This window comes from Cryptomeria japonica, chromosome 4, assembly GCF_030272615.1.
Source record: "Cryptomeria japonica chromosome 4, Sugi_1.0, whole genome shotgun sequence".
Classification (NCBI taxonomy): domain Eukaryota; kingdom Viridiplantae; phylum Streptophyta; class Pinopsida; order Cupressales; family Cupressaceae; genus Cryptomeria; species Cryptomeria japonica.
Window position 1 is genome coordinate 230,481,879 of NC_081408.1, and position 26,876 is coordinate 230,508,754.

A 26,876-nucleotide genomic window follows, 5' to 3' on the forward strand; every position below is an offset into this window, starting at 1 on the left:
GAATTCCATTCTACAACACCAAAAAACATAGTTTGAACCATCAAAAATCAAAGCAGGGATAGACACTAAACAAACCATTGTGTCCTTAAGCCAAAATCTACCCAAGCTAGAGAAAGCTTATCTAACTCAAAACCTAGGCTCTGATACCAATTGTTAGACACAATGCACTACTGAGAGGGGGATGAATCAGTGGTTCTCAACTTTTTCACTATAGCAATCCTATGTGATCATATTGGTTAATGGATCTAACTCAATGCAGACTTACCGGTTAGTAGGGAGACCAACACCAATGCAATCACACAAGAGACATCACATAACACTAATATATATGAGGAAAAACCAAGATGGGAAAAACCTCAGTGAGAAATGTTGTTGGACTCTACTTCTCCAATCTAGCCTTATAGTGAAAAATCTACTACAATGTTTAGGGCACCAACCGAAGGAGCACCAACCCCTAACTTATTTATGGGCTACAACCCAAAGGATCTACAACCCCTGCACCAAGCTTCAACTTAGTGTTCACAGTAAAAAAATCAATTACATAAGTAGTTGTCTTGTTACAAGTGAATCTTGTAACTATTTCATATACCTTACTCTACTGGCGAGATACCTTCTCGGCTACACCGATTCAAACTTCTACTGCTCTCACCTGTTGATCTACTTTCAAAAAACTCTACTGGTACACCTATCCTCTTCTTCTTCTCTGCTAGATCTCCTCCTCATTGCTCTGCACTTTACGAGTGCTATACTCTATCAGTCCACTGTCTTCCTTCTTTATAGCTCTCTTCACTTTTTCTCTTTTGGTATAACCACTACCTATTTTTTCTTCACTCTCCTTCTTTTCTCTAATACGTATTGAGCACTTGGCTGATTTTCTCTCACATGCGGAAGTAACCCTCAATCACTTCACAGTAGCACTATCCTCTTCTCTTTAGCAACAACTTAGCTATGTCTTTGGCCTACATATGTATAGCCTAGTTTTCTCGCCAAAAGCCAATTCAAAATCTAAGAGGTGAGGGTTTCCTCATCACCCTCAAGGAAAACCAAATCTAATCAAATCTTCCTTGATTTGATCTCCCAAACAGCCAACTGTACAACCCCACCAATAACGCACCTTCCAATACATGTTTTCCAAATATAGAAGACACAGTCATGTATCTCGACTCGCCTCTATCAAAATGCCATTAATGTTTTTGATGTTTCCTCCTTGAGGTCTTGTCACAATCTATTCTTCTTGCTTCAATCCAAGCAGTAATAAATGCCTATTTTTTCTCTATCATTCATCCTTCCTCAAGCCACACTTCTCTGATCTGATCCATAAATCACGGGATCCATATTCAGTGCACACCTATAGAAATACCTATCTCTACACGGTACTTCACCAATCTTTGTGAGCTTTCCACCTTGACTCCAAGTGGCATCCATGTCGACCAGCTGCCATCTTGACTCTTCATGTCAGTCCAGTTAGGATCACCAACCAAACACTTTACTAGTTTCTCTTCTCTGTCAGTTTACTAACCCTATCGGTATCTCTCATTGTACTGGTTAACTCATCATGTCTACTCTCTATTGAACTGTCGGTGGAACACCCAAACTGGTCATCAGATATTTCCATCCAAAATATGCACATTCCCACAAACTGGGAAGTCTTCTGCATATACACCTTTCTCATAGTATTGGTGGACTTACATATAGATAAACACTCTTGATGACACCATGTCATCAACCTTCACTAGAATCCATCTTCAATCTGACCATTCTCCTCTAACTACATCTACTTAGCCTTGCCTTCTCCTAATTAGCTCAGACCAAATCTCAACTGGTTTGTCATGCAAACAAACTCATCACTCTTCATCTGTACCGTCATCTCAACATGCCTTCACTATCAGTCCAGTGCAAAACCCTTTTTCTGATGCACTTGAGGCATTCCTTTTGTTTCACCAGTGAATCAGGTGTGAGCCTTTAAGTACTTTCCTTTACCTTTCATCTCTTATCTCACAAAACTATGATGCACACAATGCATGATAGGAGATAAGTTCCACTTACCAATGGAGTGACACCCTGTCTTCTGCATCCTATAGTGTACTCATGTAACTTTCCTATTTTTGTAGTATATCTTTAAATAGGTACATCTTATCTGGTGTGGCCGCATTCAATGTCAGTCATTGCTTCTCATGATGACTGCATCTTCATCAGGTGGGAGTCCTGTTGTCTTGCAACCTTACAACATACCTATGATCTGTTCATTCTTCTCATCCACTGTTGATGTAATTTATGTAACATTCTGGCTCTTCATAACAAAAAAACATCCAAGCACCATCCTCATCTTGCTTGAACACTAGTCATGATCTTTGCAGGCTGACAACCACTCACTTGGTTTATCTAACTTCCCCATTTCAACACATCACTTACCAGTAGACATCCTTTCCTTACCAGCGATGCATTGTACCGATACTGATCACCTTACCATTCCATCCACATAAGTCAGGCACCAACTTGTGTATCGATGACCTCGGGGTCATCTTCCTTACCTCACCGGTGTTCTGCAAGACAAGGTGATATCAAAGATATCTCAATGTGTGTTCCTCCTTGATAGTGTTGCACATACATCTCTCATACCTGTAGTCATCCCATACCGGTTGACATCAATGACAACACAATACCAACCAATCTCCCTACCTTGACTGCATCAAATCATACCAGAGATGGTTTGTGAACCTGATGTTGGAGGAAGACCTGGTTATGTACTGGTTGGTTGGAGAGGAAGTTGAGGCAACTTATGAACTTGTTCGAATTGTCAATCATGAGGCAGAGAAAGGTTTGCAGGTAGATCACCGATCCTAGATCTTGATGTAGTTAGTGGGTGGAGACTTGAGCAAATCATCAATTTGAGGTAGGTTGTAGAGTGGACCAGTAGATCATCAAGGAGAGGCAACTAGAAGTTGTAGTCAGATCGCCGAACCCCATGAGGTAGTTGCAAGTACCTAGTGATAGATCATCGAACTAGATAAAGTGATGAGACTCACTTTATAATTAATTCCAAGAGTCTAATGCAGGAGCATCGGTGTAGTTCTTACTAGTTGAGCAGTTTGTAGTGGAATTTCTTGGAGATCATGGCATTTCTTTTTCTTTGAGAATTTAGCATTAAAGTTTTGGGTTTTTTTCCCTTGTGTTCATTGTCTTTTTCATGTTCAAGTTTCATGCCATTTGGATTTAATCCTGGTGAGTTATCGATTCTGGTATTGGCTTGGTTGATATGTTCTTACTGGTTAGACTGGTAGTGTGTTGAGCAAAGTTGGATCATGTTGTGCTAAATCTTTGTGATTTGTGGATCGCTGATTTATGTTTCTTATATTTTTTATTTTCTCAAAGGACCATGCATTGTTTAATGTTTTTTGGAGTTATTCTTAGTGATTAAGTCGACATGTTACCGTTAGCTGGTTTCATGAACCAGTTGGTCTTTGGGCCAACTTGATTAAGTTGTTATTATTTGTGGATGGTATAAATAGAGGTTTATGAATCATTTGAGAAGATAGAAGACAAAAGATAAAATATGGATTTTAGAGATCAAGCGAAGATATAGAACCAACGAGATTCTAGTCCAGTGGACTGAAGCTAGAAGGGTTGAGGTCCGAATTAGGGTAGAACTGACAGATTGTTTTTGGAGGCCAATTTGATATGTGGATGATCTGTGTATCATATAACTGTGTTGTAAAAATTATTTGTATCCTGGATTGTAATCTAGCATGTGCCATGTGTAATTCTTTAGACTGTAATAAGAATTGTTCATATTGTTTACCAGTTATGTATTATGTGATGTTATCGATTGATCTGTCTACTATTTATGGCATTATGTTACTAGTTTTTTATTAAGGTAAAAGAAGGTTTTGAAGGGGCCCCGAAACCCTTTACAAGTAGAACTTAAACAGCAAAAGAAATGAGATACAAAAAGGAACAGTCCATTGAAAAGCTAGTAGAAAACCAAAGAAAACTAGAAAATGCCCCACAAAACCAGCAGGCCATCGGACTCCAGAAGAGAAACTAGTTGATTTTTTCCAAGGCATTTGCCAAGGTGTTGCTAATTTCATGTAGCTCTTTGATGTTATCCCTGAGATTAGGGAGATCCTTTGCAGAAGTAGCCACAACTTTCTTGACACTAGCCCTGGTCCTCTTCGCAATGCCACCGACCGGAGTAGCTTCACCGCTACTAGTCTAGATAGTCTCTTCATCCAAGTCAATATCGAGAACCAGTTTTGGAGAGCTAGTATGATCAAAGACCTTAGCAATATCCTCCAAGTTTTTAGTGATAGCAGATAGGATACTCGAGATAATGCCCATCAGATTTTCATCACCTCTCTCCCTTCTTCTAGTGATTTAACCTTATCCTCCATATTCTGCTTCCATTTTATCTACTCTTTGTTGTCATCCTCCCTCTTCTCATTCATATTTTTCCCCTTCTTTTCTAGGTTCTTCAGGAGCTCATAGGTCCATCTGTCATAAACCATTCTTGCCTCAGAGAGTTTTTTGAGGTTATCCAAGATTAACCCTTTACCCGCACTTTCCTTATCCTCACTAACCCTATCCTTAGTCAGGTCTTTCTTGGAGTCTTTGTTCATTTCCCTCTCAGAATTCACATTAGTTTCCTCACTATCCTTCAAATCCACTTCCTCCATCGGATGGCTATTGTCCTTACTAGGGAAATCACTAAGGATAGGGATTTCATTACCAAGCTCATCACCACTTTCTTCCTCATTACCTAGCTCCTCATCATTCCAGCTGTCTTCACCATTGGAGTCATCTGTCTCCATTTCGCTGCTTTCCTTTTCAATTTCCTCTATTTCCATCTTAGGGGCACTTTTTCTTTTTTTACTAGAGGGTGCCTTCTCCTTGCTGGAGTCTCCTCCTTCCATCTTTCTCTTTCCTGGAGAGGTAGAAATCCTCTTGTTTTCCAATAGGGTGAAGGTTTTACAATGCTCATAGATGAGTAGCAAAATCCCGTAGTGGAGAATCCGGCTAGTAGGGTTTTTACTATGTTTATTGAGGGACCTGGAAAGGGACCTAAAAAGGTAGTAGGGTAGAGATACCTTTTTGTCGTGTCTAAAATGGTTTAAGAGAACAAAGTGGTAGGTGTGGGCCTTGGAGAATCAGCCCTCAATGGTGATGTATTCCATAATTACATTCAGAACTCAGCCCCAAAGTTTCTTGATATTAGCAGCTTCGTAGTAGCCCCCCAGTGGCTTTGCCAATTTTTACCCTCTCTTTCTCTTTCCATGGGAACAGATTGACCACATTGTTGGAGACTTTAAGGTCTCAAAAGAAATTAAGCCTAGTGTGGAGCATGCCAGTCACAGTAGAAATGAGCCCAGCATCCAGATTGAACTTAACTCCATAAATTTTAAAGGAGCCATTAGACCAGTTTTCAAAAATTTTGGAAATGGCTAGATTTACCCTACCTTTATCATAGTCCACGAGCTTCTCCATGAAGCTTGTGAAAGAACCCTTTTCCAGTTTTGCCCACACTTTCGGCATCGCTTTCCAAGTCGACGTATTATCTGGTTCCTCCCTCCTTAGGTCTCCTCTCATCTTCAGCATTGTGTTACTAGTTACCAATATATTTTTCATGGTTTTTATGTTAGGCTACAAGGATGGGTTGTCTTTCATTGGATCTCCCTATCTTGACTGCATCAAAAACCCTCAAATATAATCAACCAGCTTATGCAACAAGAGTAACACAACGAAATCAGTAAGAAAACATAACAAGATTACATAAATAGATCATACTATTCTTTAGAACTTCTAGCAATCAACTGGATATCATTATATAATCATCAAAGAACAGATGGTATTTAACCAGTAACATCCAAGTTATCAACCAGATACAATCCAACTAGGACTCTAAGAATCAACCGAATCACAAAATGTGAATCTCAATCCTTATTCTCAATTCTACTTCCTCTGCCCCTGCAAATGATTACATAAAATCATATTTATACCCACTGGAACATATCCGGATGAGCCTCATAAGATTATATTTACCAATGCAGGAAAATGAAACATGTAACTAGGTCGACCCTAAGAATTAAAGAAATCTTTCCGAAAAATAACAACCACGAAGTGTGGTTCAATAGGAAGGTCAGCCACATGCCAAAGAACATTGGACAAGACCCAAAATAAATCCACACACCAAGAATCATGCCAGTAATGATGGAAAACCAATCAGTAAGCACAAGAACTGACCTAGAACCCAGAAAAAGTCAACCAAAAGTGATAACTGACCGGAAATGAACCCAAATGAATTAAAAATATAGAATTAAACACATGAACCCACCTAGAAACTGAAAATAAGGTCTGCAACAAAAAGCAAGCAACTACCAGTACCAACTGGTAAGAACACAAAAAAATGTATAAAGAACTAAACAGGAACAAAACTAAAAGGAAATATTTTTTGTTGATGCAAGATTGCTCATTGACCGGGGATGCTCCTACATCAAACACCTTTGACATGTCCTCAACCTATTGATGTAAAATAATGATCTCAAAAAATGAATCATGAATATGAAGTCATACATGAATATAGAGTGTTGTAGCTATTTGTACAATGTGCTTAATCTATTCTTGATTGAATTGAATTGGGACACTTGAATTGTGATCATGGTTCTGGTGAATGATAAATTATTTGTCTATATATAGTTCTCAAGGGATTTATGAATTTACACTGATATATAATACTCAAGTAAAAATATCTTCATTAGATAAGAAATGAAAGAGAGTGACACACACATTTGAATTTATCCCATTTTGGAGGCACTGGTATGTTAGGCATCCTAACCCTCTCAAATAGGGACTAGAGAAGGTGGTCAAAAAGTATCAAGACCCAGGGCATTGGCTATATTCTTGAAATTATTATATTATAGTACAGTAGGATATTATAAGGCCTAAATAGGGTATAAGTGATCGAGGTGAAGGGAATCTACGACAAGGGCCTGACAAGAGTGTGAAATTGTAAAGGGATACAATTTATTACACTGCAATTTTATTATCATATTACTGCATCAACACTTGGATAACTTATATAAAGAGCATAGAAGCAACATCTTTATGAAAAACTCCGTGATATGGTTCGTCATAGATGTTGGGAACATGGGAACACCAACATAGGGTTATAATTAGGTAAGCCCTTATACAAAATAAATATTTTTCCCCATTTTTGTGTGTGCATATTTAGATTTAACATTAGAGGAGGCTATAGGATTAAAGATTAGACTAAGAAAGAGAGTTCTATATTTTCAGCATTAAGTTCAACACCTAGAATAGGGCTTCCTCCGTCAATTTCTAATGTTTTTTTGTTAGAATTATTAGAAACGGGCTTATAGGTCTTATTGATTATATTTTTTTAATATTTTTGTCAATTTTCACACCCTTAGGACCAAGGCACTCTCCAATCATATCTATCACTTTTGGCTCCAAATTTAAGCTATAAGTTCCCCTTTGTGTTGCATTTCTAGGTATGAGCTATTGGCTTGGATTTTTATTTTGTATTTTCCTTTTTATGTTAACAGTTATCTTTTCTCTATTATTTAACCTAGGTCATTTACACACACTCCACTATATCAACTCTATTAAAATAAGATAATCAGAAACCTTTATTGTTTAGCTCTCCTATTAGGATTATACCTAAATCTAATTATGATTCTATTGATATTTCATGGAGATTTGACTTCTTATTTTACATACATAGGCTAGGATCTCATTTCCCACATATCATTTGGTCAACCCCACTCTTCTTACATTTTGCCTAAATGTTAATTTGGAATTTTAGATCTAAGTTAATTTCATAAAAAAATTATCTTTACATGCTACTATTTTATAAATTTAATTCTTATGGACTTTGGGAATCTAGACAAACCATTATGCCAAGGAAAATGCAACCTATGTTGGAATCAAATTCGCAATCTCTAATGGATACTAAAAGATCAGGTTCGAGAGTGGTCAACTCAATAAATATTATAAACTATCTAAGGGGTGTTCAGGCTCCTAGTTGGACAATCAAAAGCCTAATCCTTGTTAGCATTGAAATGCCTAAATCTTTTGATGATTATAATACACATAGGGGGAATTACAGTAATCTAATAAGATGAAAAACATATAACAAAGAGAATTACCAAATAGAATAATAATTACTATCTAGAATAGTTGCATGTGATTCCATTCAAGAAAGTACACTTAAGCAAGATTGTCCTAACAAAATATTATCCACTAACAAGATATTCTAGAGGAAATATTTTACACTAATATCTCATACATGACTGAGGAAGATTATTAATGTTCTTTATAATATGAATTTTGAAGGTGACAGTCATCACCTTCACAATTTGAGAGATGGGAATATTGAGTTTTTCACTTATTTCTCAATTTTGATGAAAAAAAATGGTTTATTTTAAATGAAGGAAGGTATTGTTTAGATACATTTTGTGTGTTTAATAACAAAGAAGAAAAAGGGTTTTCTTAAGGAGGAGATGTTAGAGAAGGGTTGTTTGTAGAACTAGACTAACCTTCTTCAAGTACTCAAGAATCATCAAGGTAGGTCTCTTGTATGAGCTATTTAGTGTTCTAATTATGAATTTTAAAAGAATGTGTCATATAGAGAATTATGTTCTTTGTTTGTTGTTGTGATTTTTATTTTCTTAGATGTTGGGTTTTGGGGTAATTTTAGTATTATATACAAATTTGTTGAAAGCATTTCATGTACGAGGTTATAGTTAGTTAGACCACTGTTGGAGAATATTTTATGCATAGAAGGACCTATGTTGTCATGGTATAATATGGATATGTATGGTTGTGAAAAGTTATTATATTAAATTTCATATGGAGAAGACATGATAGAACATCAAAGATATCTATTTCATTATATATTTATATTTGTCCATTATTTTTTCTTTGTCACAATAAAGGACACTCACTCCCCTTCATGAGATTCTTGAGGGAAATGCTATATAGTATCATTTCCTTAGTGTTTCGGTTTTTTTTTTTAAAATGTGTTTGTGTGGTATGATAAGTTTATATTGTCGAGCTATGTGTTCTAAGTATTTTGTTGAACCTTGGTTGTCATTGTGAACTATCTATGCTTGGGAATGAGATGCTTGTAGTCTTGTGGTTGGAAGGTTAGCTTCCATTGGTATTTGGAGACTATTTTTCTATTTGTTGGTTGTGTGTTGGTCTAAGATATTTTTATAGAACTTTACGCATGTTTGTAAGATTGCCTTATTATGTAGGATTTTGTGACTCTTGTGAAGAACTCTTGTTGTATCCAAAGATTATCTCTATTGTGTAGAGTGTTGTTGTATCTTGTTTGTGTAAATATCTAATGAGAAGGGTTGTAGAGGTGTTTAAGTTTTAAAAAAAAATTGTTGCCGAGTATGTGAACTAGTGTTCTGATTTGTGACTAAATTTGTAGAAACATTTGATTAGTCACATTTTCTATTACATGAGAAGACTAATGAGATGTATTTGCTTGATGTATATTACTATTATTGAGAAGAATCCTTCAATGGATGTAGCATGGATTTATGTTATATCATGCCACATTATACATAAAATTGTTCATTCATGAATGATACAAGGAACCTACATTAGTAGGTAAGGAATTCTATGATTTTTAACAAATAGAAGTAATAAAAGATTTATATTTGGTAGTTGTGTTCTATAAGTATGATTGTGCAAATGATTAGAGCCATATGTTTAAAATTAATTGTAAACCTAGAAAGTATCTTTGAAACAATATATATATACATTCAATTTAATCACTACTTCTAAATAAATTTGCAAATTAAAAAAACTCTTAGTTTGACCCTTTTTTTAGAGAAAAATGAGGTGAAAAAACAATTTTGACTAATGAATATATCAATGGATTTGAAAATATTTCTACTACTATGTTAATAACCTCATCAAGGATGACTAGGCTATTATTGGGTTGGTGCTTTTTTTGTCTGTCTTAATTTTGAAAGCTGGTAGTATTAGTTTTACTAAGGAATTTTATCTAAAATAGGCATGTGTGCCTTATGTTGGGTGTCTCTATTTGGATTAAGTATTCTGATACTATTATGGACTCTTTTCAGTTATATGCTAGTAGTTGTATTATGGATAGTAGGAAGTTGGAGAGGGTTATTATGTTTAGTTATGGGGTATGTTAGTTTTTTATTACTTTTGAGAGATGTTTTTGTGCTTTCTCGGTGTCTAGCTATCTGATATCAATGGTTGTGTCGTTGTTCTCTAGTTTTGTTGTTTTGTAAAGGTCGAGGGTCCCTTCTGTACTAAAGTAATAAAAAACAATATTTTTGTTTTTAAAGAATCATATATTTATATATATGAGAAAGTGTATATATATAATGATGATCCAATATGCAAATAAACTTTGTTATCGAATGGACATAATTTTTATATAAGATGCTTCAGTTAATATACACAACTATTAAAAAAAAAATGTATATTTAATTTATAGTTAATTGGGGTTCAGCCACTACATAACTGCTAGTCCACATTTATGTCATTGTATGAGAAAAGCACACAAAAACATGGTAATGAAGGAAATGACTTACGATTTGTCTCAAGCTCAATCTCTCTTCGCCATAGTTTACTGATGCTATCTAACGTACTATTGCACTCTCAATCTGGACTTGCATACTATGTTAAAGATCTAAAAATGAAATCATCAAACCTATGGATGTAGGCTTAAAAGACACAAAATGGAAAAAAATTAATAATCTTGTTGGTTTGTAGGGGAATGAGGATGGGCTCGACTTCCCGGCTTCCCACCATGGCACGGCCAACTGTCTGGGGTGTGGCCATGCCCGCACCTCACATACTGCCTACAGCCCTACATGGCAGCCTATACGAGTGTTGCGACTGGAGCCATAGCCCCTCCTAGTAAGGTAAGGAAAAAGAAGTATCTTCCTTGCACCATTATAGGGTTTGGACTCTACAAACATCAGCCTGTAATGAGCTTCTGGATTTATATTTTGGGCACACGACCTGTAACGAATAAACCTCCCTACGCCCAAGGAGTTAGAGAAAAAAACAACATCTGGAAAGAGGAGAGAACAGAAAAGAGGACCAAAGCAAGTGATAACGTAACACTCCGCAAATATTGTTCTTTGGCGCCATGCAAGTGCAGCCTGCCTTCCTCCTCTCATGGATTAGCAAGCATCTTGCATACCTACTAAGCAGGTTAAACTCTACAATTAGGAAACTGTCTTTGAGTCTTAAGTGGGTAAACAATTCGTGAATTGGTGAAGTCATAAAGGAGATCATGATGAGAAAAACATCAACGCCATAACTACAATCATAATATATTAACAATTAATCGTAAGAATTAAGCCTGAGTGATTTTTCCCTTTTCAGGTGGATTTCTATCCATCCAATGGATTGTAAGGCTTTTCTTGAAGTTTTACAGAATATAGTTAATATGTTTATTAAGGCACTGATTAATAGTGTATAGTTTTTTCTAGTCTCAATCAAGCAAATAGTAGGTCTAGCAACTACAATTCTATGGGGAATTCTATCATATTATTTAAGTAGGAGGGTCTCCTAGGGGTGAGTGGGAAGAGGCTATGAGAATTAATTCATGCATGCTTAGAACAGTAGGGCACCGATTAATCTAGAGGGCTCCTAAAATTTGGTTAGTAGCCTTCTTCTTGGACTCAGTTGTTTGCTTGCTACTCAGTTCCATGCCTCAACATATTGTGGTCGTTTAGGTGTGTAGGAAGTGGTCCACATATGAGAGAGAGAATAGATGATTTAATTCAGCCACCCAAATAACCTCTCACTGCTAGCTTAGGGTATGCTTTAGTATCTTGTTTTTGTATAATGATTTTTTTTCTTAAATTAGTGGGTTGGGGTGTTGCACAATTTCATAGAAATATTTTTTATTTTTTATTAAGGAATGAATAGGTTTTGAGGGGGCCCAAAACCCCTTACATCAACTTTTGAAGGAACCTAATATCCTAAGATTTTCACGGATCTAAAATCCAAAGAAGAAAGCTGCTATAGGATACAACATAGACAACTAGTAGCCCACCACTTGCCTAGCATCAAATTGAAATCATTGAAGAGCTAGCTGAAAAAATAAGAAGGTCGAAGCCATTCTTCTAAAAACTGAGATAACCATGACCATAGGGGTTTTCCAAGTCCCCTTAATCTTAATAATGGGCTTTAATAAGGCTCTCATAACCTTAAGCCTGAGGATGAAAAGAACTAAGAATATCATGCCCTCAAATCAATCCACCTTAATAGGAGATAAAGGAAAGAAATCAGTAGAAACGCCAGTCTCAATTTCCAAACAACCAAGAGACAACACAACATCATCTCCCCACCAGCATTTCCCAGCATCAACCGCAACATCCACCTCAATAGAAGATAGGTCATCTCCAATACCATGCATCTTCACCTCTAAAGAATATAGGGTCACCTTTATAGGAAAAATAAGAGAAAACTAGAGGTGCTGAGGAAGAAGCCAAATAATAAGGGGGAGGCCAACAAAAGGGCCAAAAATGATAGAGACATTTATTATTACCCACAGAGAAGATACTATTAAAAGCACCAGGGAGACCAATCCCCACAACCATCCCCATAAAGAGAACAATAAACAAGGAAGAATGAAGAATTGAAAGAGGCAAGAAAGGAAAACACCCTCTAGGAACAAAATAATAGCTTTGGGAACAAGAACAAGATCTCCAACTTCCCAAATCTCCACCTCAAAAGTGGCCTCCAAGACAAAAGTATGGGCACCAGAAAAATAATGGGGATCAACAGCCCAGATCTGCAAAACAAATCTTCTCTAGCCAAACTTGTGTCCTTGAAAAGAAACAAGACCACCTCCATAGGAAGACCAAAAGAAGAATCCATAGCAAACACCTTGTGGCTGCCCCTATAGATAATGTCACCGATATCCATGAAATACTCTAAGACAGTGCTCCATAAAGGGGATCCAAGCCCACAACCAAGATAAGAGAATCTAGAGCACACCCAATAATCTAAGAAGCCATGGGAAACAAAACTCCTCCGCATAAAAAAGAGGTCACAATTCAAGTAAAGAAAATCAAGAAGGACCCTCCTTATGAGAAAGACCACAACCCTTATGACAAAAAAAAATATACTACTCATAGAAGGGTCCAATAGAGCAACAATGGTCTCAAAAATAGAAGGACAGAGTGGGTAACCATCACCAAGAGTCCAAAAGCCAACTAGGTTGAAGAATAGGTTAACATCCCCCACAGAGAAATACAAACCTAAAAACCTCAAAAAATGCAGAACCCCATCCAAAAAATAGGACCCCAAAAGAGTAGCCAAGAGCCAATACAAATACATTATGTCACCATCGATATAAGTTTATTAAAAATTAAAAATCAAGTTAATGATGATCTTATTTCCATTAGGATTTTGGTGCCATCCTAGGATTGAAGTTAGTAAACTTGGTTTATGAACTTTTATGGTTGTTAGAGTGAAACAAATTTATTCACCATGGTCAATAAATATCTACTATTTGAATTCTCCTCTATCACATGAGAATTTAATGATATTATTTTTGTATTAATAAGACTTGGTAGCGTAGCCAAAACTCTTATGTCCCTCTCTCAGCACATGTATCCCTATATCTGAAATGAATACGTATTCAATATAGCTTGGATACACGTGTCCATGCATGCTCCAAAAACCTCGGTTTCCAATTGTGCCAAATACTATCTAACTTGATATTTTCAAAATTTGACGTAAATATTATTAAATTTAATCCAAAAATCCTTCATTCATGCAATATTTTTTAACCTACATCAAATGAGAAAGAGAAATGAAATATTTTTGTACTTCTGCAACTCATTTGTTTGGGTTATCTTCCAATGCAATTCTACTATTTTTGCATAATGCAAATTTTTAAATCAACTTATAATTCTTTGTGTAGCAATGATGTGGCTGTATTGCTTTTGAAGTAATGAAAATCTCCTCTACTAACTTAGAAAATCATGTTAAATATATGTGTATGTGCTTTTTGCGAATGTCTATCCAATCATATCATATCAAGGGTGTTTAAAAATGGTCATGTTCATATCCCATACTCTATCCGTAATTGTTTTCGTATCCTTGTCCATACAAATTTGAGACTTGGTGAAGTTATGAAAACTAACCTATCATAAGGGAAATTATTGTTATTTCAAGTTGATGGATTATCATAATGGTTAATTTAGTTCAACTAAACATGGAAACAATGGTCTAAATGATCAATCAAAATAATAGGATATATATACACTTACTTTCATATTCCATTATCTATTACTGTGTTGAGTTTTACTAGTTTTCTAGAGAGATCTCAAATTACTCATGTGGTTGAGATAGTAATTATACCAGCCATCTAAAATTTAGAAAGATTAATGTTTTAGAGAAAACTCTACGTTAATGTCTTTTTCTTCAAATATTATATTAAATTTATCCCATATTTATTTGCATCATTTTTTAAATGTAAATGATGTAGTGAAAAATTAGAGAGTAAGACCAATGATGGATTTTACATACAGTATTTACTATTAATTGTCAAATTTGATAATAGAATGTTTTAAAGAAATTCTCAATTTTGAAAAACACATAGTTATTTTCCCAAAAGTCTAAACAAATTAATAGCATACTAGTTTGTTTTTCTGGATTCGATTGTGTGTATTTTTTTTCATCAATGTTTCGAATCACACTTCGTGATTCATCTTTCATATCTTTGGAATTCTTTTCATCCTGATGATGAATCACGGAGTGTGGTTCGAAACATTGATGGAAAAAAATACACACAATCAAATCCAGAAAAACAAACTAGTATACAATATGGATTGTGGAAATCTCATAGCTTAAATTAATAGCAATCAAAATGAAAGGAAATTGATATTCATTTATACCAAAGACAAAAAACCTAAAATATAAGACAAAACAAATTTCAAATTTAATATATGCTTTTATTTTGATAATGACAATGTTATATCCGTACTTTTTATTCATGATGTTTCATTTCATTTTTCCTCCACATAAACACACTTCTTATTTAGCATTAAAAAGCATGTTAGTAAAATAGGATAATATATCACTTTGTTGTCAATAGTAGTTTTCTCATTTTTAAATACCTCTCAATGTGAATATTGCCCAACTAAACCATAATGTTCTTAAAAAACTAAAAATTAAATATTATTATTAGATATTAGGGATCAAATTTTTTATATAAAATTTGGGAAATGTAATGAACAATAAATAAATGTTACAGTTGTTCAAGATTCTAGAAGTTAAGAATAACAACACTAACACATCAGAAAGTCGTTAATATAAATATTAATAATAGAAACACTATCAAGACACTAAACACAAAATGTAAAATGAATTTAACATCATCCTTTAAAATATTATATTGATTATAGAATAATTTTCTATTTCAACTTTTAACAATCACTTGAGTCTCACACAATATCCCAAGACTAGCTTGGTAAACTTTAAAGCTCATACAATATAACCGATTAGTAATTTAATTGCTCCAGTTATGAGGGTTTTTAATCCTCCACAAAACTTCAGTTATTGCTGAATATTTATAGCAAACTACTACAGTGATTATATAATACTGTCACAGAAAGCCTTCACAAAGCTTCAGTGAATGCTAAATATTTAGAGCAAACTTCTACAGTGAAAATAACAGAAATGTGAAAGGGAAGAAGCTTTCACTCATAACGGTCTTACGAAGACTTTACATTTAAAAATGAATCCAAATTCAGGCACAAGTCCATAAAGATACAGCAACTACTGGGGTTGTTTTCCACCCAGTTATTAGGGCATCTCCACTGGCCTCAACACTGAAGCATTCTCCGTTAGGAAATTCTTTCAGCAGTAATCTGGCCTGATACCAAGCTTGATAGCTGAAGCTCATCTCCCTCCATCCCTTGTGTTCGAAAAAACATCTCCACACATCAATTTTAACATGTCTAACTTTCCTTTCGCTTCCCTCACAGGCAATCGTATTCGTTATCTGCCTTCCACAGAATATTTCCTCATACTTGACCCTTCGAGGATCATGTCTATCCGGCATAATCACATCCAAGGAGTCAAAACAAGCGCTGCTATGGAAGAGTACATCGACTAATCGCTTGTCAAAAGAAGGAGAATTGTTGTCAGCTTCAACCTCTATATTCACCATTATCCGGGGCCTTAATCTCTTTACAACATCTATAACATTCTCCAGAAGACTCCGGTTATATAACAACCTATGAAAAACAGTGGGAGCGAACACTGCGACAGCCTCCCCAGGTTTAATGTTGAACATACCTTCATGAATCTCCTGCAAACATTTTATCTGCACCATCCTATAGGAAAACGGAATCCCCAAGGACTGAGCGAGCTCGTGAAGTCTTCTTCCACTATCTTTCAGATCATCCGAATCCATTCCAAGTGCTGTGATCCTCAGAAGCTTAATCGGATAGGAAGAACTTCTCAGGGCAAGGCTCTGCATCAGCACTGACCATTGGCACCCATTTCGAATCTCGAGATCTATCACATGAATTTTGCCAGAATTTCCCACGGTGTCTAAGATTGCCTGCACAGATGTTAATTGCACCAGTTTCACATATGGGAGAACTCTATTATAAAAAGCCAGCACCTGATTAAATTCGGCTTTATTAAACCCACTGTTGAAATTGTTGGCGAAATTGAGAGCTGACTTGAGAGGATTCCTTAAATCCTCGCAGACCTGGCGTTCGATTCTCTCCTGCAAAGCCCCGGAAAAATAATAGCAGAGCCTCTGTATTGGGCTTCCCCACTGCGAAGACAATTTGCGACACTGCGTCAACAGCCTGGCTGCTTGATCATATTGTTTGCTGGTTATAAAATCCGCAGAGGTGAAAAGAAGATGAGCCGATTCTAGCCCATTCTGGTCTTCCATCGCCATTGCAGGAGTCACAAAGCAAGACTCCATACCGCCATTAGGAGATCCTCTTATGTACCGAGCGCCGGCGAGTTTGACGATTTCTTCAGAACACAAAACCTTAAGATTTGTGGGCATTTCGCCATTGAATTTAGGCGGCAGCACGGAAACATCATACTGTGCCATTGAAAATTCATCTGACAGCCCAGATATTATACTCAGCACCGTCTGATCACCCTCGTAGATTGTAGAACTTTGAGTACGTTTATACCCAGACACTGGAAAGCTCTCAGCCATGGTGACCTTCGCCTCATGCTCAATTACAGGATTCCTTTATTCCTCCTAGGGAAAATAATTCAGAGCATAGTATCACAGAAACGGAGGAAATCTCTCATTTCCTAGTAGTTTTTGTCTATGAAATCTTGGTGCAGTTTGATGTCAAGGTATGAATCCAGCATGTATTTAACAATGGCGTCGGTGGCGGCAGGATTCCGAGCATTGCTGTTTTCGAATCCATACAAATAGAAAAGCACAATACTTCGTTAAAAACAATAAAATAGATTGGACATACTCGCTGAAACTTAAACTAATGGGAGAGATTCGGTCGGTTCCGCGTCGTTTAAAATACAAAATTCAATAACTAGAGGTGATGTTCTTATCAAAATGAAAGCGAAATAAATTTTATTTTATTTTATTTTATATTTCACTTTGCAGTGGTGTTTTTTCAAAATGAAAGACCTAAATTTTATCTTGTAAAAATAGATTTGATTTGACTTTATAAAATTATAATAATTATGAATTTTAATTAATATATATATATATATATGACAATAAGATTAGATTGTTTAATATGATTATAATAATATACATATCTTAAATACATTTATTAAATGAAATGTTGACAGGTGTGAATTGGACTTATTTTATTTACTTTAAAATAATTGTATTTTACTTTCAATTATATTTATTATATATAAAGATATTTAAATTTGATTGCATCTATTTTTTTTTTTTTAATATATCTAATTTTTTATATTTAAATTTTAAATTTCATATACTTGTTTGTAGAATCATGAAAAATAAAAATTTATAAGATATATTTTGTAAATTATTTTTAATGTCTACTAGCAATTTTTTAAAATATATTTTTGATACATGTAATTATGATGAAAGGAGACATTAATTATTTTTTTATTTATTTTATTGACATATTTTTGTTTTTATATAATGTTTATTTTGAAATATTACACTCAACCTCTCTATCATTGTAGAATATCAATAGACATCAATAAGGCGTCTTAATGTAATAATATAAATTATTTAAGAATTATTGTATTCTTATTTGTTCAAAACAATATTTTAATTATAATTATTCAAAAAATATTTTTTCCTAGTTTATATTAATTAATTAATTTTATAAAAGACAGGATCGCACTCTCTTCACACTCAACCCCCTCGACCCTACAATTTATTCTAGCCTGATGGAAACTAGAGTTTCAACCCTACTTTTATCTAGTAAAATAAAATAAGTAGCTCAATTGGTTGGGTACAATTGCTGAGGATGATGGTAAGAGATATAGATGCCATCCACCAAGGTTCAAACCATTTTGTAATAAAATAACTGTACTATAATTATAAAGTAAATTATGTAGATTTTAAACCTTAGGTATGTTAATCAGATTTAGATAATTAATTATGCTGTAGTTTGTAATCAGATTTATAGTATTTTATTAGACCAACATAAATTAAATATGCCCTAGATTGTAATAATATTTGCAGTATTTAACAACTCAACATAAATCAGAAATAAAATAGTAGACAACAAGCATACCTTGGGAAAACCTCTAATGAGGAAAAACCCAGCATGAAAGACCCATAGGTCAGATTATATATTCTCCTCTTAAAATGCACAATTACAATACTTAGCTCTTCTATCAGATTTGATCTATTTGTGTAGCAGATTTGCACTTTCCATGTCCTTCAAGTTGCACAACACCACCTAGGTCATCTTGCACAAATTCGCATAAGTCTGGATGAATTCACCTTCTTCCTTATTAGTTCACACTTGATGAGCAGAGCTGTTTTCTCATTCGCATATATGAAGAATGAAAAATGAATGTATATTGACTTGCAAATTGTCACTTATTTATATACATCTTTTACTCCTTGAAATGCAAGTCGGCCTTCTTGGGTTTTTGGCGCCAATAATTAAATGGTGTGTATTTTGCATAGCGTGGTATTTGTTTGTGCATAAGATAGGGTCACGTTACCCTAGGATAGGACCCAATCCTAAAGGGGGTTTGGATGTTGCCTTAACTAGGGAGGAGGAGAATACATAATCTAAACCTTTAAGTTCCATCTAGCACACAAGCATAGAATGGATCTAGCACACAAGCATAGAATTACATCTTCCACCTAGCACACAAGCATAGGATGGTTCTAGAACACAAGCATAGAAAGTGTAATACACCAGTGGGTCTTTACATTATTACAATTATCCATCTAGCACACAAGCATAGATTGGATGTAATTCATTCTTGCACACAAGCAAAGAATGATTCAAAGTGCTACAAATAGTCACTGAGATTGAAGCTCCCTCTCAATCAAGGTTTCGTTTTCCATGACACCAAGTCTATCTCTGAAGTACTCGAACTTCACTCTAGATAAAGGTTTGGTGAGGATGTCAGCAATCTGTTCATCTGTGCTAATGTACTTTAGATGAATGGTGCCTCTCTGCACCATATCCCGAATGTAATGATAGTGTGTTTCCACATGTTTGGACCGATCATGAAATACAGGATTTACCGACATCTTTATACAGCTTTGATTATCACAATGAATGGTGGTAGGATCATTGGCTTGACCAAATAATCCAACAAGGAGCTTACGAAGCCACACTACTTCTTTGGATGCAACAGATGCGGCAATGTACTCAGCTTCTGTAGTGCTTAATGCTACCGAAGATTGCTTTCTGCATGCCCAAGAGATCACTGCAGAGCCCAAGTTGAAGCAGATGCCTGAAGTGCTTTTCCTGTCCTTGACACTTCCTACCCAATCTGAATCTAAGTAGCCTTTCAAGAGGATTGGGGTATTAAGTGAATACTTCAGCCCATAACCAATCGTGCCACGTAGGTATCTTAGAATGTGCTTGGCAGCAACTAGGTGAACATGTTTAGGTGAGCTCATGAATTGACTAAGAGCATTCACAACATAATAGATATCTGTCCTAGTATTGACTGCGTACATCATGGACCCAATCAACTACCTATACTCAGAGGGATCTGCAAAATCAGAGTTAGCTGCAGAAACACTTAACTTCTTTAAGTTAGATTCCATAGGAGTACGCATAGGTTTATAATCTATCATTCTAAATCTTTTCAAAATATCAATAGTGCATTTTCCCTGACTTAGAAAGATTTCATTAGCTCTTTGCCATAATTCTAACCGTAGGAAGTAATGCATTAGACCTAAATCCTTCATTTCAAATTCTAAGGCTAGTTCCTTTTTACATCTCATGATTAATTTATTTTTACCTGTGAGAAATAAATTATCTACATACAAAACTAAAATAAGCATCTCATCATTATAAACTTTGAAGTAAATGTTAGCATCAGTATCATTCTTGGAAAACCCTAAACTTAGTAAGTACCTATCAATTCTTTCATACCAAGTGTGAGGAGCCTGTTTCAGCCCATATAAGGCTCTCTTCAACTTGCAAACATGAGAGTCTCTTTTATGGATTACATAGCCTTCTGGTTGCTCAATATAGACTTCCTCCTCAATGACACCATTAAGGAAGGTTGTCTTAACATCCATTTGATGCAGCTCCCAACCTTTGGCTGCAGCAATAGCTATTATAGACCTAATAGAGGTATATCTAGCAGCAGGGGCAAAGGTTTCTTCATAATCTATTCCTTCCTTTTGAGAAAAACCACGTGCTACAAACTTAGCTTTATATTTTTCAATACTACCATCAGCATTATGTTTAATTTTAAACAACCATTTAGAGGAAATGACAAACTTACCTTTGGGTCTGGGTACAATGTCCCAGACATCATTCTTGATGATAGACCCATACTCTTCATCCATGGCTAATTTCCAAGCATGATGGGACATAGCTTCTCCGATATTGTGGGGTTTAGACTCAATTATATTGCACATCACATTAATGTAAATGGTGTGCTTTTGGAAACTCTTGCTATTTCTGAAGTTTCCTCTAGGAGTAGCAAAACCCTTCAGCATCTTGAATCGTATTTCTAACCCAAAGTGGTCTCTTCTTGCAGACCACAATATCCTGAGGTATATCAGTAGATTGCATGGGTTCTGATGAGTCATTCTGAACTTCATGATCTGAAAGATTAGTAGACTCCTCCTGTAACTCAGGGTTAGCATCAACAATTGAATCTTGTTTTTCCATCACCATATCATCATTGTCGATTAATGAACCTTTAGATCTTTTGAAAGCAATATATTCTTCAAAAGTTACATCTCTACTTACCTCAACATACCTTTGACCTGAAATGTAGATCCCGAAGGCTTTGGAAGATTCGTTGTATCCTACTAAGATACCTTTCTTTCCAGATGGATCCATCTTGGTTCATTTTTCTTTAGGCACATGAACATACATAAGGATTCCGAATATCCTTAGATGACTGATGTCTGGTTTGATTCCTGGAAATGCTTCTTCAGGTATCGCATCCTTTAGGCTTGATGAGGACATCTATTCTGAATATAAACTATGGTTTTGGATGCTTCTGCCCATAGAAAAGGTTGCAAGTCCTGATCATGTATCATGGCTCTTGCAGCTTCAACAATGGTCCTATTCTTTCTTTCAGCAACTCCATTTTCCTAAGGGTTGTAGGGAACACATAACTCCCTCTTAATTCCTACTTTAACACAAAAATCATAGAAGCTACCTGAGGTGTATTCACCTCCATTTTCAGACCTCAAACATTTAATTCGATTTCCTGTAGTATTTTCAACTAAGGCTTTGAATTCTTTAAATCTATTTAGGACTTCTTTAGACTCTTTAGTTTTAAGAAAATAGATCCATGTTTTCCTAGAGAAATCATCTATGAAGATAACATAATTTAGGAAACCGCTAGGAGATGCTACTGACATAGGACCACATAAATCTGAATGAATAAGCTCTAACCTTTCTTTAGCCCTATTATCACTTTTATGAAAGGGATTCTTTACATTCTTACCCATTGCACAAGCTTTACAACATCATCATGAGATAAACTGAGTTTAGGCATACCTTTGACCATTTTACCGAGAGTGGGAAGAGCTTGAAAGTGAAGATGACCCAATCTTCTATGCCATAGCTCGCATGATTCAGGGGTCTCATGAATGAGAGCTTGAATTGGATTAGCTGCAAGCTTATATAAACTATCACATCTATTTCCAATAATACGAGCAGATTTGAATTTAGATTTCTTAGGCCAAGTGAGTACTTTCCCTTTAGAAAATGGTATTTGCAAACCCTTACCTTCTAAAGCTGAAATGGAAATAAAATTTCTTTTAATACCAGGTACAAAGATAATATCAAGGAGTTGTAAGGAAATACTATAATCTAGTTTTAAAGAGGTAGTGCCAGAACCTTTTACCGAGTATCGAGCATCATCACCAATTACTACATGAAGATTGGTGTCTTTTTCAATCAGATCTGAGAGATGCTCACAAAATCCTGAGATGTGTTTGGAGGCACCACTGTCAAGTATCCACATATTGGTGTCCATAGGAACATTGCTGGAAAGAGAAGAGATAAGAAGGTTGTCTTCACTTAGTTCGGCAACTTCATTTAAGTTGGCTTCCCTTTCCTTTGGGTCATTTTGACAATCTCTGGCATAGTGACCATACTTGTCACATCTGAAGCAACGAATGTGAGAGGAATCTCTTGACTTTTTCCTTGGATCATAGGAGGAGGATCTAAAATATTTGCTTCTCTTCTCTTTCTTCCAATGACCACCTTTCCTAGATTTAGATAAGTGAACATGATTATCTTTGAGAGAGTTCTTGAGTTTTCCTCTTACCTCAATTCAAGATTCCTCTTCGATGCAATTAGATTGAAGATGCTCAAAGTTGGGAGGATCAGCTCTTCCACCAATGCTATAAATGAATGGTTCCCATTCATCATGTAGACCACTTAATGCAATCATAACAAAGTCTTTATCTAAGATTTGGCAATCAAGAGTGCTTAACTTGTCCTTTAGTTCATTGATCTTCATGAAGTAGGCTATGATTGAGTCTTCTTCTTTCATTTTCATGTGTAGAAGTTGTTGTCTTAGGGCAAGAGCCCTGCTGAGATTGTTGACTTCATAGATCCCTTCCAAGTGTTTGATCATTTCTCTGGCAGATGCAAACTTTGATATGACAGTGACAAGATGATTCTTGACGGACTCAATTATGATCCTTCTAGCCTTGAGGGAATCTTTCTTGAATAGTTTCAGCTCTTCAGCATCTTCTGGAGGAGACAACCTTTCTTCTTCTACAAATTTAAGTAGGTCATTTCCTTCAAGGATCAACAGAATATGAACTTTCCAAGTAGCAAAGTCAATGGCTCCCTCAAGCCTATCTTTGGCCTTCAAACCTAACATCTTTAATCTGAAAACAACCAACAGCTATATGCAACAATTGATTTGCTAAAATAAGAAGTTAATGACACCTTAGCACTAATACCATGTAGATTTTAAACCTTAGTTATGCTAATCAGATTTAGATAATTAATTATGCCCTAGTTTGTAATCAGATTTACAGTATTTTATTAGACCAACATAAATTAAATATGCCCTAGATTGTAATCAGATTTGTAGTATTTAACAAGTCAACATAAATCAGAAATAAAACTGTAGACAACAAGCATACCCTGGGAAAACCTCTAATGAGGAAAAACCCAGCATGAAAGACCCACAGGTCAGATTATATATTCTCCTCTTAAAATGCACAATTACAATACTTAGCTCTTCTATCAGATCTGATCTATTTGTGTAGCAGATCTGCACTTTCCATGTCCTTCAAGTTGCACAACACCACCTAGGTCATCTTGCACAAATTCACATAAGTCTAGATGAATTCACCTTCTTCCTTATTAGTTCGCACTTGATGAGCAGAGTTGTTTTCTCATTCACATATATGAAGAATGAAAAATGAATGTATGTTCACTTGCAAATTGTCACTTATTTATATACATCTTTTACTCCTTGAAATGCAAGTCGGCCTTCTTGGGTTTTTGGCGCCAATAATTAAATGGTGTGTATTTTGCATGGCGTGGTATTTGTTTGTGCATAAGATAAGGTCACATTACCCTAGGATAGGACCCAGTCCTAAAGGGGATTTGGATGTTTCCTTAAGGCAATCCGAACCCATATAATCCTAGTTACAATCAACAAATTAAACTAAGTTTTCATTTAAAATTAAGTTAAAAATTTGATATCTTTCAACATTTTTACATAAATATATGTTAGATGATATTTCGGGGAGTAGAAGAATTTCGGGGAGTAGAAGAATTATTTTGGGGAGCGCAAAAGAATTTGGCTAGTTTTTGTGATCTGAGAAAATACCTTCAACAGACACTTCAGAAACATTGAATCCTAGTGGAAAACTAAAATATATATCAAAATACCTAAAATGGGAGACACGAAATATTAAGGCAGATCAGCAATTAGGTTTCTACGAGTGGAAGGCGAGGATTCAGAGGCTTTTGCAGTAAGATTGGAGGTTCAGTTGTAGCGGTTTGTGAATTCAAGGGAAGAAGGTCAAGGGTTCACAGTAGCAGAGCAAAGAATTTCGTGCCTTTTTTCCCAATTCCTTATTCAAAAAGAATCCAAGCATGAACAAGGAGTAATAGAAGGAGCGAAACAGAAGAGGTGATAACGCAGGAGTGGGAAGTGTAGAGAAAAGGCGATGATAGTAAAGAAGTGGGAGGTACAGAGAAGAGGTTGTGTTGTGGGCGAATGGGAGAAGCAAAGGAGAGGAATAATTTTTCTTTTTTTCCAAAGAGGAGCGCGGCTAGGACTGCGAATTTTTGGGATTGCGAACCTATGTAATGATTTTGCATAAGTGAAAAGCTTGTGATAAGAATTGTGGACACCTCAGTGATGATGTGGAGGAGATAATCTCCTCCACGCGGTTTGCCTTCTTATCTCTATGCTTTCATTAATCTACATTTACTTTGATTTAATTTTATTTGGTATTCGAATTTACTCGATCCGCATCTCAACCTAACCCTTAATTGTACTTCCTTGGTCACTCATGCGACCCATCTGTGGCCTCCGATGGAACCAGAGTCAGATGGCAATGCCTTTAATTCCCCTAGCCCTGTCGATCAGGTCCATTCCAACAAAAAAAACCCTTTGCCGAGACCGTTGCTCCATCTGCTCATGGAGTCCACCCTAGTGTGAGATTTTTTATGACTCCTGGAGGTGAACGACCCGGTGAGGAAGGTAAGAGCCCTACCATGCCCTCAAATTCTTTCTGCATTTCGCAAAATGATGAGATGTTGAAAGAAATTGTTTCCAAAAAATCTAGGTTAAGCGATACTACCATTTTCTTTGCTTGTGTAAATATCTAGAAATGCTTGCCTAGGAAATTCCTAGATGATTGGTTTCATAATCTCTGGAATTTGAAATTAGGGCTTAAGATTTCATTCTGTAGGCAAGTCCAGAAAGGTCTTTATATTGTCTTTTTTAATAATCATGAATCCTAGGTTGAAATCCTTAAACGACAATACTGGACTATCGGGAACACCTCCTTTCGTGCCCTAGCCTGATCTTTAGAGGCCGTCAATGAGGAAGTTCTTGCATTATCAAGCCCTAGATGGGTCATTCTTAGGGATGTCCCTCCCTTCCTTTGGCATTTTCTTCCCCAGGTATTCAAAACATTTGGGAGAATAATTCAGGTTTATGAAACAACGCATTTAGTCCCTAACCTTGATGCAAGAATACTTATTTCCATCAAACCTGGGGTCGATATTCCTCCACTTCTAAACCTTAACATCACTGAGGAAACATTTGTTTTCCCTGTTGAAATACTTGGAGGACTAAACACCTATTTTTTGTGCAAAAAAGAAGGGCATCTTCAGAAGAACTGCCCAATCATTAACTGCAGGAAGCAAAAAAATAACACTAACCTAGTAGGAGCATCTGAAAACCCTAGCACCGATAAGGAGTTGATCCCAAACCCAAGAAACCCTCATTCCGATGGAAACAATACTAACCCTAAAGATAATCCCACCTTAAGTTCGACTCCTAGTCTCATCCCTGTTGAACTAAATCCAATGAACGTTGACTACACTACCTAACCCCTCAACCCTGCTTCTGTTCCCACCAAAATTTCTGAGGGTTTGCCTTCTGACTATTTTCAAACAGTCATCAAGAAAGTGAAGATGAAAGAATGCCCAGCAACTCGCCTTGAATTAAATCCGAGCTGCTAATCAAATTGCCAATCAGTTGACAACCACTAGCAAATACCCCATTGCAACGAATGATGACATAATAAATGCTTCACAAACTCTGACCACCTCCTTGGTCAAAAATATGGTTAAAAATTTAGAGAAGTCTGATCACGGTGCTAGTGATGCTAGCATGAGTGATAATCCTGCAAAAATGATGCTCAGGTCTGGGACCCCCAAACAATCTGATTTCTCATTATTTGTAGAAGTTACCCCTAATGCTAACACCTCCAACCCCGCGACAACATCTATGCTAAATGAAATAGAGGGCAACCATATTATTGAAGTTATCTACGCTAATAAGGGTCTGGAAGACATTAAGTCTAGCTCAATGCTCCTTGGCTTTCTAGGCTCCCAAGTGCCTGGGTCAAACATTGTAGAAACTACAGATGGTCAAAAAGAGCTAGCTGAGCTTAGTGAGGAAGATGATGACCTCATGAAAGGTTCCTCCATGGCTAAAATAAAGGCAGACCTATTGGTTCCAAGAATAAGAAAAAG

The 26,876-nt window shown here is 36.0% G+C and overlaps 1 protein-coding gene across 1 annotated transcript; it reads right to left on the reverse strand.

The window, feature by feature from the left end:
- Positions 1–15,781: 15,781 nt before the first annotated feature.
- On the reverse strand, positions 15,782–17,224 carry LOC131027272 (GRAS family protein RAM1-like). Its single transcript, XM_057957288.2, has one exon. It carries the CDS (start codon positions 17,222–17,224, stop codon positions 15,782–15,784), a length of 1,443 nt encoding a protein of 480 aa, XP_057813271.2.
- Positions 17,225–26,876: the final 9,652 nt, after the last annotated feature.

Bases quoted from the DNA above. Each gene is read 5' to 3' on its own strand.
- LOC131027272 (XM_057957288.2), bottom strand. From the start codon at position 17,224: ATGGCTGAGAGCTTTCCAGTGTCTGGGTATAAACGTACTCAAAGTTCT.